Raw genomic sequence first — 17,790 nt, 5'->3', positions numbered from 1 at the left:
CGCCTGACCCAATTACATAGTTAGTCAGCCACGAGGTTTGTGTCCCAGTGTTTTGTGACACGGGCAAAACATCAATGTTGCATTTTCTAATTCTGTTGTAATGTTTGTTAAATCTGCATGTCTCCTGTGTGCGCCGCGTCTCCTCCTCTGTTTGGCAAAGTGCATCGCTGCTCAGTGCCGCTCCTCTGATTTATGCCCGAGCCTGAGCTCGCACTGTAGGCTGCAGTGGAATTCATTGTCACCTTTTTTAATGGACAGAAAGCTGTCAACCGGATTCCAGCCCACTGGTATCTTTATGGCTCCCTCAGCAAATAGGAAGTGACAAGGTTGACAGGCCAGTGAGTGTGGACAGTTGAGCAGAGAGCCAAATGTCACACCATACCCTGTCAAAAGCCTTTTCTTGCCGTTATAATGAGATTCGTGCTTTTCAAATGAGCCTCGGTGGAGTGTTGAATCCATTAAAGCTCTTTCCCCGTTGATTTGTGCTTTCTGCTGCCTTTATTACCGCGGATGTTCATCATTAGCACATTCCCGGACTCTACGCACAGTTGTTGTGAATATTCAATAATTATACCTTATTTTCCTTTAGACACCAGAAACCTCTCTCAGGGGCATTTGGAGCAATATTTTTCAATAATTTCACAGTTCTGGCTTAAAATTAGATGTTTGGTAACGCGTCACACTGTTAGAGCTGTCTCCCTGTCAATCTTCTGCCCTCCGTGCATGTGTGGGTGAACAGCTAAGCAGGGAGGCAAACACACTTCAAGTAAAGACAGAAGTTTTGAAGTTTTTGCTGGAGGCAAACCAAAAGCCTGCGAAGCTATACTGGACAACGTATTTAATCAGTAGCTGCAGTTACATGGACAGTATTTCTTCAATCTGATCGAAATCTTTCTGAGTAGAGGCTTTTATGGAGAAGGATAATTGACTGCTGGGTCTCATTCCATCCATGTATTATCATCAATCTACGCATCCATCCATCATCTGTTACCACCTATCCTTTGCTGGGTGGTGGGGGGGCTGCAGCTGATCCCAGCTAAGCGAGTGGCGATGGACACTCCGGTCATCAAATACTAATACTGTAAGGTTAACGCCTCAGGTCCAACGCCAGCAAAGGGCGTCAGTATTTGACAACCAGTGAATGAAAGTAAGCAGTCAATTCTCTTTCCCCAGAATCACTTTAAGTTACATATGTTGTTGCTTTAACTGTTTAACATGGATGCTGCCGGCTTTGTTTGTCTTTTCAAACACTTGCTTGAACAGCTACTTGTTTCAAGCTTTCGACCATCGTTCAACAATCATTAAATATTTAGCTCTATTTTGCCACCTAATGTTAGGTTTAATGTCTGTAAACTATCAGATGAAGCATTTACATGGTTAGCAGGCGTTTATATTTTCCTGTTGATCGGATTATCAAAGGTTTACACCATCCCTCTCGATCCGATTGAAAACTCATTCAGATCAGGTCGGTTCGGATCGGTCTCTCCAGACGTATTTTTCCTGCAGCATTGGGCTATTATTCTGATTAATAGTGGTATATTAGGGTCCATGTAAATGCAGCTATTAACAACAAATCAGAAAAGACATGTAAGATACCAAAACAAACATTGTAACAAGGAAACTGGACCCATAGAAACAGAAACGAGCTGTCAAATTAGCTTGCTTACATTGTTCCTCAGTGAAAAGGTCGGTGAGAGATCAACGTTAGGGTCCCGTAGGAAGAACAACACTGTAATTAATGAAGTAAACAAGCAGGTAGGGTCAAGGTCAGTTTTCAAGCCTATGTTTTTTTAGCTGTATGGCTCAGCGTAAGTAGTTTGTTCTTCTGCTAGAACTGAAAAAGATGTTGAGCTGGGCGGAGAGGGTCATCTGTGGTGCCGATTGCTTGCGAGGTTGTGTATACATTGAGTCCAGTGTCGGGAGTTTGCGGCCTGATCTTTGATGCTGTGGTGACATTTCTGTCCATTTATCTTTATTGTTTGCTCAGATGTTTCCATACCAGACAGTAGATGATAGTGAACGGATTCTCTGGATCAGGGCTGTGTCAAATTGCACCTGTAGAAATTGCCTGACTCCTGTTGTTCTTAGTCTCTGTTGGGGATGTTGGCGTTTAGGTCCCTTTTGAGGATGTGTGTACCATCGCTGGTGAAAAGGGAGAAGAGCAACAGCAGCAGAGCACATCCTCGTGGCACCCCTGTACTGGTGGTGAGAGGGTGAGAAGTGATGTTGTTGAATCTGACAACTTGCCTCCTGTCCCTCGAACAATCCAGGATCCAGAGGCACTGTGAGGTGTTAATGCTCATTTCCTGGAATTTCTCGAACAGCTCTAGAGGGCTGATAGTATTAATAACTGCAGAAATAAAATCATGAACAGAACTCCTGCATAAGTATATCTGGACTCGGAGGGTACCACTGCATCATCTGTGGACTAGTTTGGACAATACGTGAATTGCAGTGCGGTCTGTCAAAGGGGATATGACTGATTTAACTATGCGCTCGAATGCCTTCCACTGGTGTTAGGGGCCACGGGCCTGTGGCCATTGAGGCCGGATATTTTTTGCTCTTTTGGGACAACATGTTCTCACTCCCAATTTGTCAAATACAGCAGCTTAGTCAGTGGCCTTAAGCTTCAAATGGAGGCTTACAGTACCTTCCCCTGTAGTGTTAGTTTTTCATGTGAAGGAGGTTAGCAACAGTTCATCCGGTTAAAATGTACTGACCAACATTTCACATATTAGGACATATTATGACTTTTGGACAGGTGTGAAACGGTTGTGGTTTGGTTAAGATGAGGCACCGAAACTAAGCAATTTACAAATTGTCATGTCGGTGCCGGAGCTGTTCTGAGACTCTACTTCATAAAGCAAAAGTGGGAGGAGTAATGCGAGGATGGGGGCATTTTCAGACCAGGAAGGTGCGGATACTGACAGAACACACAAAGCACTTCAGTTTTAGCTCGACATCCGGCGAGCTACGGGACCTTTCCAGCTCTTGTTCTGCCTGGACGTAATTAGCAGTTACGGTATGTAGGTATAAATAAAAGGAAAAGCCAAGCTTGTCTCACGGCAAATAAACAATGCTGTTATTGTTGAAATGAGCGGTGCAAATGCATTACTTGGAAACCAAAGTCAGTTTGACAAGGTCAGCACTACAGTAGCAACCCTGAGAAACTCCAATTAAAATATGCATTTTATCATTACTTTCACTTTGTGCTTTTACGTCCTCTCTGTTACTTTAATCATTAAAAGCTTAAATTAGAAAATGTACACTTTAGCTGGCTGCGTTCAAGAGAATGCCAGCTGTTTAATGCACGCGCTATTAATCAGAAACGCTACACAGGGCTATAACAAAAACCATGGCTCTTAATCTGCATTATTTTTATGTTGTCGTTAGCTGCTGTGCCATCATTAACCAAACGACTTATAAGAAAGTTTGCAATAATGAACGTGTGGACTTACTGTTAGCATCTGGTCTTTAGCCACATGAACTTATCTGACCTACGCGCTGTTTGTTTCAGGAGAAAGTACGCTGGCATAGTCCTGACACACGTCTTCAGCTCATATCTTTCAATCTTTGAGTCATGTTTATTCATGATTATTTAGCGTGAGTGAAGAAAACTTCATGAAAAAGAGCGACTTCTTCTTTTTTGCGAGCGGGATGGGATCAGAAGGAGAACGAAAGAAAGTGAAATGTTTTCGTTTTAAACTTCATCTGACTCCATGTGAACGCATCCTCTCCCAGCAGAGCGTTTCATCTCTCAGTCTTTGCAGTGGAAGGAACTCATCTTAATTAGCAGGGATTTCAATTGGGGGTTTGCTAAATTACCTCCATTCTGAACCAGGCGTTCCCTCTCCACACATCACCGCATGTTAGGAAGCAGCGACAGGGTTGACTTTTAATCAACGTCGCTTGCACGCTGTAATCGTAAGGCGAGATGCGCATTTCTTTGTGCTAATTCACTTTAATTAAGTCTATCCACGGCAGATGCACTTGACAGAAAATGGATATTTCAAACACAAGGGATTGTCTTGATTTATTGACTTCCTGGAGTTTTTAATTATTATTATTTTTCTACAAACAAAGCAGCTGGGGCCACAAATATGTACTCCTCTGAGATGAAGGGTTTTATGTTTTGGCTAATCCCTTAAATGCCTTTTGATATAATTATAAAAGGACTGACTAAATAATCTGTTTAAGATGCAGACTGATATGTTTTAAATCCTCTTTAGTGGCTCCATTTCTTTGGTAGCTGCCTTGTTACATATTGTGTATATTACACCGCTGTAGACTAAGCTGTTGACTAACAATGCATTACTGAACAACACTCTCTTTTATAGGACTCGCACTATAAAAGTGATATTTTGAGGACATTTAGGGCTTCATTTTGAGCCGTAATGGACTGCATATCACTGGATGTATCATATTTAAACCCACAGCAGAATTGGATTTCCTTTTACATCTGGCTGCTCAGTCTGCTCCTCCGCTTTTCCAGCCCATGCATTTTTCAGTCTGCTCGCTCGAGTTTGCCGAAGGTGTGCTCGCTCATCCGGGGAAAAGTATTCCAGTCTGTTAAGTTAATCACAATTTCTGCTTTTGCTTAAGTAATGAGCTTAAACATCCCCCCCCTAAATCAGCTGGGTTCACTTTCTGATTCCTTCACCAGTAATTTCAAGCCTTGTGGGCGTCTGTTTTTAATTTGATTCATATCTACTTGTCATTTTCAAGAACCGTTTTATGGCAAAGGAGCTATTTTTTTTTTTTTTTAGGATGAAATATCTCAGCTGTCATCTGCCGCCTTAAAAACAGATTCAAGACTAGAAACTGTCCCTTAAATCTCAACTCTGTTAGGCTCCATTCATTAGTCATGAACATAATTGAACGGATGAATCTTAAGGTGGATATTTGCATCCAGCCTGTACACACACACACACACACACACGCGCACACAGTTTGAAATACGTTCTGGTTAAACAAGCCGTATGTGAGATTGCATGTGGTCTTTCAGATTTCATTAAGGTTGCACAGCTGTAAATTCAATTTTCTTGCAAAAGGAGACAGCAGGAGAGCCAGAGATAACTGTATGAAATAAAAATGGAGAGTGTTCACAACCGGCTCATTAGGATGCTGTCTGTACCGGTGGCATCAACCAAACAGCTTCGCAAAGTGGACATTTGCCCGTGATCTATTTCTTGCTGGGAGGGCTCTTTGAAGCGGAGACCACGCAGGGAACGTTTCAGAAATAACTCCTTCTTTCTCTTATAACTTCTCTTGTGCTTTAAATAAGTCAAGAAATCTGTCAGTGAAGGCTGTTTAGATCATTTCAGCATTTTTCCAAAACAAATCAACTTGTTTTCTACAAATGGCAGAGTTGTGAGCTGGAGAAGTTATTAAGAGGTGTCCTGGGTTTTTGAGGTAAAAGTCAATTTTTGCATATGTTAGGACACTGCCAGGCGGAGGAGTTTGCAAGGTTTGAAAGGGCAGGAAGCTCCTGAGGCTAAATCATCAGCGAAAACAGAAAAAAACTATTGGTTTTTCAATCTAAAGTAAAACATCAGGAGGCTGTTTAAAAACTCAAAGCTCCAATCAATATTTTTACATTAATAATAACCTAGAATGTGAAAGGTGTTTCTACTAATGACAAACCCCTAGAAGCTAGTTTGCATCATCTCTATCAAGCCTTTTTTAGCCTCTTTCAGCTCATTGTTTCGGTTGTGTGGCCTCTTTACTGTCTTCCTTCACTCTCACCGCTCTGAGATGTTTCCAGATGCTGCAGGCAGCTGTTTTTTGTAACGAAGCTCAGATAAACCAACCGTACAAAACCTGATCAGCACCAAATGGCAAAGTTAGCAACTAGCTGGTCAACCCTAATCGTACATGCAAACCATGGATATGTTGAAACTTTACATTTCTTTATGTTGCAACTTTATGGTTCTTTAGGTCAAAATTATGTTGTGGCAATGTTGTGCTTGTGCTCTGGTTTGGGCACTAAACCCACTTGGTCAGGGTTAGGAGAAGATCGTGCTTGGGCTTAAAATATCTGCTTTGGTCGACACAAACACGGCTGGAAATATCCTGGCTTCTCTTAAAAAATATCCAGTTTTGGTTGCCACAACGGCAGCTGGAGATGTTCCGACTCCGTGTCGAAAAACCCAGTTTTGTTGCCACAAGCACGACTGTTATGTTAAGGGGAGGCCCAACTTGTAAGAAGGTAAAAGTGAGATGAAATACCTTGGAGACTAGTGACCCCTCCAGTATGTTGGCATGTAAGTCAGATGGCTCGAGAGAGAGAGAGAGAGAGAGAGAGAGAGAGAGAGAGAGAGAGAGAGAGAGAGAGAAATGACACTTGATTCTAAAGAAATCATGAATTTAGGTGATTTTAGTTGGACACAGTTTAAATTTCAAACTTGTTTTAGCAAAATTAAACTTTATTTCTATAATTAAATGATAGAACTCAACACACATTACTTAATAAGATGGTGATTTTCACATTTGCTGTTCACTGTGATTGGAGGCTTTCAGTGAGGTCCAGCCCTACAGTGTCATCTGAAAAGGGCCAAAGTAGGACAGTACACAAACCAGCATGTGTACACACACAAACTACCGCAGAATACTATTTCAGACAGTCCGCTGATGCTTCACTGCTGCTCTCGAGGCACTTCACTCACCATGAATGAAAAGCATCACTATTATTCACCTGATGCCAGAACCAACACAATGAGCGTCCTATAAAGCGCTCACATAACACTTCCCCACTTCCACCTCCAGCAATAATGATGTTAATGTCAGCTGAGCTCTTATTTCACCGCCGAGTTCCCGCTTCAAAGCCCTAATTTTGAAGCTCCATGTAAATATCAATAAGTGTGTGGATGGCATGTTTGCTCCGGGGGGAAATGACTTTGTCATTGGAAAGATAAAAGAGTAAAAAGGGTAATGAAATATCTGGTTGGAGGGCAAAGCACTGCGAGCATGACAATGTGTGGTCGTGATGGGAGTACAGGAGAAAGATGGCACCGGGAGGGGAAGTGAAAGTCTTTCCATGCTCCTGCTGTTCTGTTTGGTGCTTCCAATCACAAATCATGGTGCCACATGTCGGCAGACAAAAGGAGTCAGGCTTGGAAGGGGTGCAGCGATGTATCGGGGGGGAGAGTATCAGGCTGACAGCTGCCTGAGCTCAGCAGGGGGGTATACGGAGGGTATAGCTCATGTAGCTGGTGTCGACTGTGTGTTTTTTCTTTTCTTACAGTAAACGTTCGTCTCTGTGCATGCCTACTATTTAAGAGACGATAATCAAGAGGGCCTATGTGGATATGTGTGTGGCTGCGTGTGTGCTGTGTCATTGAAGCTCCTCCAGCTCCTCCAGCAGTGTGTGACGGTTGCAGCTGCGAGGGGAAGCTCAGCTCGCTCATCCTGCATCAGCAGCAGAAAGGCACAGAGAGCTGAAGGGTTTGTGTGTGTGTGTGTGTGTGTGTGTGTGTGTGTGTGTGTGCGCCTTCTAACTGGTGGCGGTGTAGGGGCTGTGGGACAGCGGGAAAGAGCAGCAGGGAGGCAGTGGTCCAACCTCCACTAACCCCCACCAGGCACAAAGCCAAGAGCCTGTTACTGAAACATTTACACACACACACACATACACACACACACACACACACACACACACACACACACACACACACACGCACACACTAACATGCATACACACACACACACTCACAAGAATGTACACTTGTATCGACTCGTATCTACCAGCAGGCCTCCTGGACACTGACACTCTGAGTCATTGTTGGCTTGGCATTTATTTCTTGAAGTTAAATCAGTGTTTGGCACATTCTGTGAAGCCCGGCCGCTGAGTTCTCGGCGTCCGTATCAGCGCTCGCCAGTTCTGTTGGACAGTGCATAATGGCTTTATCACTTCTGTTAAGTGTTGTAATTGTGGGTGTAAAAAGCATTACAAATCGGTTTTGGCTTTATCTGGCCGACAGAAGGATGTGTTCGCAGTTACTGTACGGAATTAGTTCCATTTCAGTACAATCGCTCCATCTGCCACATGTAAATTTTAATATGAATGTCTAATCTCTGCGATGGAAACGTCCCTGAGAAAAAACGTCTTGGCTGGACCCAGTGAGTCACCCCTTATCCTTTCTCAGCGGTGGCAAAAATACACACATTCTTTACTCAAGTAGAAGAACTGATTCAACTTCTTTACTCAAGTAAAAGTACAGGCTGTGAAATGTATGAAGGTGAAAGGCCATTTCAATGCAAAGCTAACTGAACCTCATGCCACATTATCAAATCGACTGTTAAACCTAAAGGTAGAATCAGTCGGATTTGTCCGAGCTGTTCATAAATGCACCACAAAGATAGCTGATTTTTGAGTCTCATTCCCAGGATGTCAAATACTGACAATTTGGGTTGGTCAAGCATCTTGAGCACAGCTGAAAATTGAGAAAATTATGAAATCCAGGCCGAGGGCTGCAGGGTCTCTGCAGATACGAGACACTAAAACTCCTCTTCTCCCTATCCGAGTCTCCCTGTCTGTCGGTTTCTGCCTTATTATGTTGTTTCGTCTCGCTGCTGTACATCTGAACTGGCGGCGTGCAATGAAGCAAAATGAAAGTAATTGATATTTCTACTCAGATACATTAAAACTGAAGTAACAACCCTGTTTTGAAAAAAAAAAAGTACTCAGGTACAGATACCTGAAAAATCTGTTTGAGTACAGTAACAAAGTATTTGTACTTTGTTACTTTCTTTGATTTAAGGTGTTACAAACAGAAAAATAACCACTTATCTAGATTAGATTATGCTGAACTGCACTTTCATACAGTGCACCTTTCACAAGGTAAACGTGATTTGGACACATCACCATCAGATCGGACATTAAACTGATTAGATACCAAACTTTTTTCATGAAGAATGGACTCAGTTTAAATAGTCAAAGTCCTGCTTTTATGCCTCTCGGCACAAAAACTTCACAAGCGACACTGTGTCAGCTCGGTTACATTGCAGGTCATAATGTATCTCAAAAGACTTCCATATTAAATTAAATAAACGTGTGACACACAGAGTACACTCTGAACGTCTTTGCACACTAAGTCTGCTATTGTCGTAAATGTTCTTTTAATTCATCAACTGATTAAAAAAAAACACATTGAAACTCGAGTCCTTTGTGTTTATTTATTTGTTTTTGAAAATTCACAGTATGAGACAAAAGAGAGTCATCAAGCAGTGAAGATGACTTTGCGGTCCTCACTTCACTTCTTGAACAAAGAACAAGAAAATACTGAGTCCATCCAATCCTGAAAACAAGCGAAGAGCAAGGAGCGTTTCATCTGCTGATGAAGGACCCATTTCCACGTGCCAGCTGGACCTGAAAGGCAGCTGGCAGTATGGTATGCTTACATGCTGTAGGTGTAATGTTTATGTTCAGCGTCTTCATTCAGTGTATAAGCATGCATTTACTACCACACACTAAACACAAAGTATAGCTGAGCTGATTGAATTGTCATCAGATTAACACGTTTGTGGTTTAAACCAAAGCTTTGAGTGGATGAAGTACAATTTCTTCCTGATTATGGTGCTAAATGAAAACTCATTCATGTTTGGAGGAGATCCAACTCCTACCAAAGGCAGAGGGAAAACATCTTTTCCATTGAGAAAGCCCTCAGTGCCGTTCTTTGCTCTTCTTTCAATGAAATATACTCCTCAGCTCTGGTATGGCTGATGCTTGCAGCATGGAGCTAACATCTTAAGGAGCTGCCATTGTTGTTTGGTGACCGACAGTCACTTCTTTCGCTGGGTCTTCACACCTAAACCACGCCCGTACAGCCGTCTCTAGCTGGCAGTAGTTTAGTTAAGGATGCTGATTGGTTTGACCCCAAGTGCAGAGCTTTGAGTGAGATCACAAGGTCAGATTTTGCAAATGCAGCTGCCTCACAATGTCTTTCCTTTGGGGTATTAGTACTTTTGCAAGTCTGTACTTGTAATATGTCTACTCAGTTATCAGATTTTCAATACTCTTTCCACCGCTGGTATTCGGCCACAAGCGCAAAGCCTGAAGACTCGCAGGGTGAAATCCACCCAACAGTTGTCGAGATAGTTCACACGTGTCACAAAAGTTAACTTCATGGTGGTGCTGGAGAAAAATTCAGGGGGTCACCAAAGTCGGAAGGATTAATTCTCTTGGAAACTTCAATGTGTGTCAGAAATATCGTGGCAACTCATCCAACAGCGCGTGAGATATTTTAGTCTGGACTAAAGTGGGCGACTGACTGATTGACAGTTCGACGTCGCTGCTAAGTGTGGCGAAAATCCAAAAGAAAAATGGAAACTAACATTGAAACTTGACACTGTGAAGAGATGAACCTACGCTCTCTGTTCATCTTTTTAAATCTGTTCACATAATCCTTCCTGCCTTGTTGTTTATTTACATGCTGCATATTTCCTTGTTGTCCTCTCACTGCGCTCCTTATTATTGGTTGTGTATACGTTGGGAGGATGCTGTAGGAATGCAAGAGTGAAAATAACAAATTCATTCAGGAATTCATTCCCAGAACCAGAACCATTAGTGCAGGTTTTCTCGGCACTGGTCGGAGTGTGTGTGTGTGTGTGTGGGTTGAAGGACATCAGGCAGATGGCCTTTTCTTCTCCGTTGGTCTTGGGCCGTGGGGGACCATGTAGGTGTGAGCAGGAATGTGCAAGGACAAAGACGTCTTTGACCAAGAGAGAAATCTCTGCTTATTAGGTCATCCATTTCTCCTCATGCCCGTGTGTGTCTTCCCATCCATAACCCCTCCCTGTGTTTCTCTGCTTCTTTTCGTCCCCTCTCTGCCAAGCCAATCAACAGACAGGGTAAATAATGTCAACACTCAGTTACCTTTAGTGACAGCGCGAGACTGGAAGTGAGGCTGGAATCGAAACAGCGCAGCAAGTCTGTCCTATTAAGGTAGGCTGTACACATTGTGAAAGACTTGCATTTATCTGCAGAGCTCCAGTAATGAGAGTAAATCCTAGCTATCGTATTGCTTCTCAGGGATATCTCGGCTGCAGTCTTGATTCCTTCAGATTAATATCAACGTGTAGACATGCTGTAGCGGCACTTTGATGCTCTGAAGCTCTATCTGCACGGCTGAACTGTCTTTTCTCTTTTGCTCTGAAACCCTAGTAAAGCTCTGTGTGCTATCTTTTATCATCCTCAACTCCTTTGATTTGAAATTCACATGTTGGCTGGAAAATGTCTTTCCAGGTTGCTTTAGTTCCAGTGGTCAAAAATGAAAGGGGAGGAAGAGGCATGTGAGGCTGGATTTGAAAAAAAAGAGAGAACAAGAGTAGGTATTCTATCCGTACTGTTCGCATAATTGGCCAATTTCAAAAGCGAGAAGCCACGCTGTATGTAGGAAACAGCCGTGAGTACATGGAAGTGAGGGCCGTAGTCATAGCAGCAAGATGAATATTGTCTGTGTCACTTTGTGGCATGTCAGTGAAATCTCTGCTGGTTTTTCAGCATCTTTGGAAAACACGCAGTACATTCGCTCGACTGAGCACCGCCACATCCGATCAAGGCTGTAAATAATGCATGTTTAAAGCTTGACTCATGTTCTTGAAGTTTAAAGCGGGAGACAGACCCACCTAGTCCTCCACTGTGGGCTGATACGCCTGCATGATGCAGACGTGCGCCAACGAGACGGACATAATGGAGACATTTGCATGACATGATTTTGGGGGACATCGTTTCCCCATTGCGGCGGCTTTAAATGTGTCACGCAGCAAAAAAATCTGAACTGATTGTCTTTTTTAAATATTTAAGTTTATGAATACAATCCTGCAGCTTATGGCTTTCTGTGAAAACCTGCTAGTACTGTTTGAGAAAAAAGTTGAAGACGAAGAGATTCGAGGTCGCAGACAGGGCTGTCTGTCACTCAGCTCCCTCGTCACTCCAGAAACAAACCTCTCTCAGAGCTATCTTTCACCCTCGGGGTATTCCCCTTGGTGTTTGCAGTGGCGTGGTTGATGGTTGTCATTGTTCAACTCCATTTCACATCTTGAAGAGGCAGCTCTCCAAAGCAAACAAACAATCATTCTGCTCTTAAACTTCAATGTGTCGCGCGGAGCCTCCGCAGCCTCGTTCGCATTCACTCCCAGGATTTATTCACAAACGCAGGAGTGAATTAAATCTGTTCACAGGACAGAGAGGCATTTACCTGATTATTTTTAGAGGTAGTTGAGCTCAAGTGAGGTCCTGGAAGCACTAACAGTATTCAGAGTCACACGTGACCTCTGATTACCAGCGAAGGGAAAGAGACAGTGAAAGCAGGAGAGAGTGGGAGGGATGTGCAGGGTATTGCTGATTCATACAACACTCACCTCCACTAACAGGAGCTGTCTGAGGAAGAAAAGGGAGGGGACGAAGGGAAGAGATAACGGGAGACAGCAGTGGGAACGGGATGATGATGATTCATGTGAAATAGAAAAGGGAAAAAAAAAATCCCATCCGGCCAATCTGTGGTGATGTGGTCTGTAGAACAAACTAGAAAAGGGAGAGAGAAGACTGAATATATGTACAGAGGAGGAGGAGGAGGGTGACGAAAAAGATTGGGGATGAGTATGCCGAGTCTTTCTCTCTCGCTTGGGAGTTGTTCACTCAAATGTTGACACTGCAACAAAAGTTCCTTCCTCATGGTTCAGGCCACGCTCAATTTGTTTCAGACAAACCACCTTAGCTCCAGAGAGAGGCGCTCAATATGAGGAAGTGAATTACACACATTAACCCTTCAATGGTTTGCTTTGATGCGAAGCAGGTTTTTAATTATGAGCCTCTACAAATTGGTAGAGACGTCTATTTACACTCTACTTCAATGATTAAAAAGGCTGCTTTCAGCAATTTTACATGTTTCCATGCATGCAGCCATGTCACTGCAGCAGGTATCATGGCACATTTAAGCAACAAACTAAAACTACTCTTAAACTGGACAGGACGAAGGAAACTCTCCAGAGAAAACAGAATTAAACCTTCAGCTTCTGAAATAGACATGTTTTAGCGAGCTCTGATGGAGCTCAGGATTACCAGGACGGCTGCTTTACTCCACCATCATTCATTAATAAACATTAGATCCCGACTGATCCTGTCGCCTCTCTTAATGAAGAGACACACATAGTTTTCTACATAGAGTTCCAGTTGTGATCATGTATAGTAAAATACTCCTTATTGGCCAATTGTAGGTACTAATTCAATTAAAAGAACAAAAGATAAACTGTAGTAATAAGTTAACAACACAAGACCTAAATAAATAAATAAATGAATAAATGTGCATTTATTTAAAAAGTCATGGAAACTCACTCACAGGTGGATCAGTATAAAGTTTTATTAAGATAAGCGAGGCTTCTCCTGCTGGCGTACGAGCGAATGAATGTCAGTGTCAATGTTTGTGCATCCAAGCTGCATGACCTGGAACAGAGTTTCATCTGTTGGCCTGTTTTCCTCTTTTCACTTGATGCGTTTCATTGTTGAAAAGCTCGTCTCGCTGATGTAAGTACTCCCAAACATGCTGGCCATTGAAAGAGCAACATCCCTGAGGAGTGGAAAGTGGGTCTCGGATAGTAGTCTCCAAAATGAAATTCCACTCTCTTTGCGCTTTGCTTGAAAGACGGGGTAGCTGCAACTCTGGGGGTTTCTCACTGACATCAGCAGAGAGTGGGTCAGTGAACAACGCAATTCCTGATTGCATGAAGCAGAAATCTTGAAAGCGTCGCTTGAACTGCTGCAAAAGTGTTTTTATGTCTGCTCTATAATCGAGAAATGTTTTCTTTCTACATCCGGGGACATCTTTGCACATCTCTTCACAAGTGGGAACAATTTGAATGTTGAATGGTCGGATGAAAAGCCAGTGAACAAGGCTGATTTACACTGAACTTCTTTCATGTGACCAGAGGGATCCGGCACAGTTTGGCCTCTTTCCCGAAACTGTATATTCATGTGATGAAGAAGAGAGATAACATCCACAAGGAACTCTGTGTCACAGAGAAAATACGCATGAGTTTACTGCACTAGAGGTCCAATATGTAAGAACTGAGTTATTTTTTTTTACTTTTGGATGTTTTCAACAATATTTTTTTTAGACATTTTAATAGACAGAATGAATCAATACCAAAAAAAAAAGCTCTACCAGTCGATATACCATTTCTTGATATGGGATGTAAACACCAACACTCCCATTGTCCCAGAGCTCCCAGTCTGGACCGTGAGCAGCGTGGCCAACTGAGCTAACTAGTTAACTGCAACTAAAGTTAGCAGCAGTAAGCGGAGTATGAATTCGACCAGGTGGCCAATTCTTACATATTCCCCCTTAAACCAGGAAATATACTGAGTAATGTATTTCGCCGCTTACTTCCTGGATTGATGCCACCTGAAAAGATGTGATCCTGAAAACAGCAGTGCACCCTGGGAATTTATTTCATATTAACATACTCTGGCTGTAGCAGGTCAAGTAAAGTAAATCCAATTTTTCTACAAGATGTCACGTCTTAAAATGTGTTTTACCAAACGGCATTAAGTGGTTTCGGTTGTGTTTGCGTGTGTGCTGCTGTAGATGGATGACTGGCTGCTGCTGTACAGGGCAGAGGTTGAGATCTCCAGCAGGGAAAAGACAGATTGACCAGTTTAAAGAAACAATGTGATAAGAGACTTCTGACCAAACACAAGGGAAGCTCATGGCCGGGCTGTGTGTGACTATGTGTGTGTGTGTGTAAGGTGTTAGCTGAGAGGCCCAGCTGCTGCTGAGATAAAGGTTGTGAAATGAACAGAAAAGACAGGAAGCCTCTGACAGCCCAGTGACCAAACACTAGATTTATCCTGACCCGTGAACCTGGAAAAGCTTCTTCTGCCCTGAATACTCTGTGTGTGCGTTTGTGTGTGTGTGTGTGTGCCTGCCTTCTTGACATCGCCCCCCCCTCCCAGCTCCATCAAGGGGATTGCACCTCCTCAAGTGTATCCTCACATGCCCCTTCACTCAAATCTGTGAGGAAAAAAGGGGCTTTTTGTCTGTGTTTGTTTCCCTCAGTTTAATGGAATGGAATAATGGGCTAAAACTTCTGGTGTCTCATGACTCAGGTTTTCTATCCCCCACACGCAGGATCAAGTTATTCAGTTTGACTCTAATTTGTTGACTGTGCTTCATAGTTTTGAGCATTTTTTCGAGGCAGGTGAATTGTCTAGAGTTGTATGTTCGCTGACTTGTTGTTCTGCCAATTTTGACCTATTAGATGTCGGAAAGAAAACAGTGTATACATTTTCTTGCCCCGCACTTGACGTATTATTTGTTTTAAAGATTAATGTGTTTCCCCTTTCCTGGATCAGGTCGAGACTCAAACCTGAAATTAACCTTTTTTTGCTTGAAGGCAGCAGAAACCAGCTGTAAACACGCCACTGACATACATGCAGTCACCTTTCAGGTTGATATTGTGGGCTATTGTGAAGTAAACGTGTATGTAACGCTGTGATCCTACCCTCTCACTGAAGTTACACAGTACAGAAACAAACCAGTAAAAATGGGGATAGTCTTCTGTATATGTGGCTCTAAGCCCGTTCGTTCTAAGTGGGTGTTCAGACTGAAAACAGTTCGGCGTCAAAACAATGCAAGGTGCTGTGTATGTGGGGGCGTGTTGCTACAAGCACCTGTGAGAGTTTGAGTTAGTCTCTACAACAGTACAACACTGCAGAGCAGTTTATAATACCAGGCAGGATTTTACAGGAGAGCTAGTGTCACTGTAGCAATCAAAATGAAATGAAATGGACAAAATGGGACATCTCGCTGTGACTCTGTGGTTACATCATTGATGCTTAGTGCTCAAACACAGTCACAGTTGATAAGACGGTGTTTACATGATGTCAGACGCGTCTGATTGTCGCATTTGACATTCACCCAGTGTACCACAGGATTTGTACATGTTTATGTGTGTGTGTTTCGTTGTGTTGGACTGACCGATGCAGTGCCTCGAGGGACGATTTCGTTGGTGCAAAAGTTGAGCCAGGTTTAAATTTTTTTGTCAAGCGATACTGCATTTTCGTTTTGCCGGAGCTTTCTGCGTTGGCGTTTCTGCTGCTGAGCTAATGTCATTTTAACACAGCACAAATGTCCATGGATTGGGTCTGTGGGAGGAAGGGTGGTAGCGGTATGCACTTCTGTCTTCTATAGTGTCTTGTTTGATCCTCCTCCTGGGATCACCAAACCCATAAATGTTCAAATCCATCACAAATATTCACTATCAGCAGTCTCAATGCAAACAATCTCCAAATTAGTTGACTGTCTTACTCACTTTCTTTCTTCCCTGTGTGTCTTCAGCTGCGGGGCGGCCCTCGTGGCCGGGATGCCACTGTGTGCCGTGCCAGTCCACAGTGGACGGTGACGGGCAGGAGGAGGGGACCGAGTGCAGGAGACTGAGAGGAGGCGGCTCGCACCAAACGGGAGAGATGAACCTCTGCTGGAACGAGATCAAACGAAAGTCCCACAACATCCGGTAAGGGAACGTTCACAGCGGTGTTTACTGTAACAGTTTGGAGGGAATTATGTTTTCAGAGCCAAGACGCCTTTTGTATCCGAGAGAAGCAAAAGCAGCCGCATTTGGAAACTTGAGTAGAGATTGTTGTGTGGCAACAATGTCTGTAAACTGCAGATTGCTTTTCTCCCTACTAGTTAGCTGTCTCAAAAGAAATAAAAATGCAAATTTTTCCCCGAGGGCAGTACTTGTGCAAAACTTGCCTGTTAGGAATGGACCATTGCTGTCTGGTGTCGCTGTTTGCAGCAAGTTCATTAACCTGAAGAGTCAGAGAGACCCCGCGGTTATGAAGGTTAAAGGTTCATGTATTTATCATTTTACAACACCGGGGTTTAAGACAAACCTGAGTTAAGATAAGAAAAGATAAGATAAGAGTAGATGAGATAAGGGAAGATAACACCCGCTGACAATGGCAACAGATTGCACTATACCCTCACACATATTGCACAGTGGCAACATTGCACATCCCTAATAGCCAACTTCTATCCTACATTACATATTGGTGTTGAGCAGCTCGATGGACATGGGCGGGAATGAATGTTTATAACGGTTCAGCTTGCACTTGGGAACCCTGAATCTTTCACCAGAAGGTAAGAGCTGGAGCTCTGAGTGAAGAGTGTGTGTCGGGTACAACACTATTTTCTGCGCTTGTCTGATAACAGGCTGCTGATAGATTTGGAGCGGCGGGTGGTTTTTGACCCCCATAATTTTTCATGGCAGTCTGTACCAGACGAGCAGTCTGCGCCAGGGTCGTCATTGTGCCAACATACAGGCGGCAAGCAGTCTCCAGATTAAAACCATTCAAGAAACAAGCATAAAAACAACATCATCATCACATATCTTGAAGTAAACATGTATGTAACACTGTGATCCTACCGTCTCACTGAACTGTACCATCAAAATGATTTTGAAGCTGCTAATTTAAGGTAAAAAAGTTACATAATGTTGCTTTAAGCGACATATTAATTGACTGAATGAAGGCCAGAGACACACTGCACACGTGAGAAGCAAAATGTAGAATCGTTTTATCTTTTATCTTAAATTAGTTGAAGACTCGTTCGGTATACCGGCGCTGTTGAGAGAGAGGGTTAACCTAACCCGCTGTCCTTCTCATGACTCCGGTTATAACGAAGTCAGTGACTGTCGTTTAAACTCACACATTTGACGTCTAAAACTGCGAGGTTTGGACCTGCCGGGGCTCTCGGGATGTGATGTTTCTCACTCGCAGCTTTCTCGAGGAACTGT

The 17,790-nt window shown here is 43.1% G+C and overlaps 1 protein-coding gene across 3 annotated transcripts in view; it reads left to right on the top strand.

Moving 5' to 3' along the window:
* drp2 (dystrophin related protein 2) overlaps window positions 1–17,790 on the top strand; it is a 190,574-nt gene that overhangs the window by 80,895 nt on the left and 91,889 nt on the right. For 2 of the 3 annotated variants that reach the window (XM_084352893.1, XM_084352892.1), the window contains exons 1-2: window positions 10,829–10,939; window positions 16,332–16,506. In XM_084352893.1, the coding sequence (XP_084209019.1) occupies window positions 16,460–16,506 (47 nt within the window). In that variant the 5' untranslated portion in view covers window positions 10,829–10,939; window positions 16,332–16,459. Of the gene's footprint in view, window positions 1–10,828; window positions 10,940–16,331; window positions 16,507–17,790 lie in introns of those variants that run through there. The other variant, XM_084352894.1, reaches the window with a different exon arrangement.

This window comes from Pagrus pagrus (genome assembly GCF_965226575.1).
Source record: "Pagrus pagrus genome assembly, chromosome: 5".
NCBI classification, from domain to species: Eukaryota; Metazoa; Chordata; class Actinopteri; order Spariformes; family Sparidae; genus Pagrus; species Pagrus pagrus.
The sequence above is the reverse complement of the archived record's forward strand: the minus strand, read 5'-3'. Positions and strand labels throughout refer to the sequence as shown.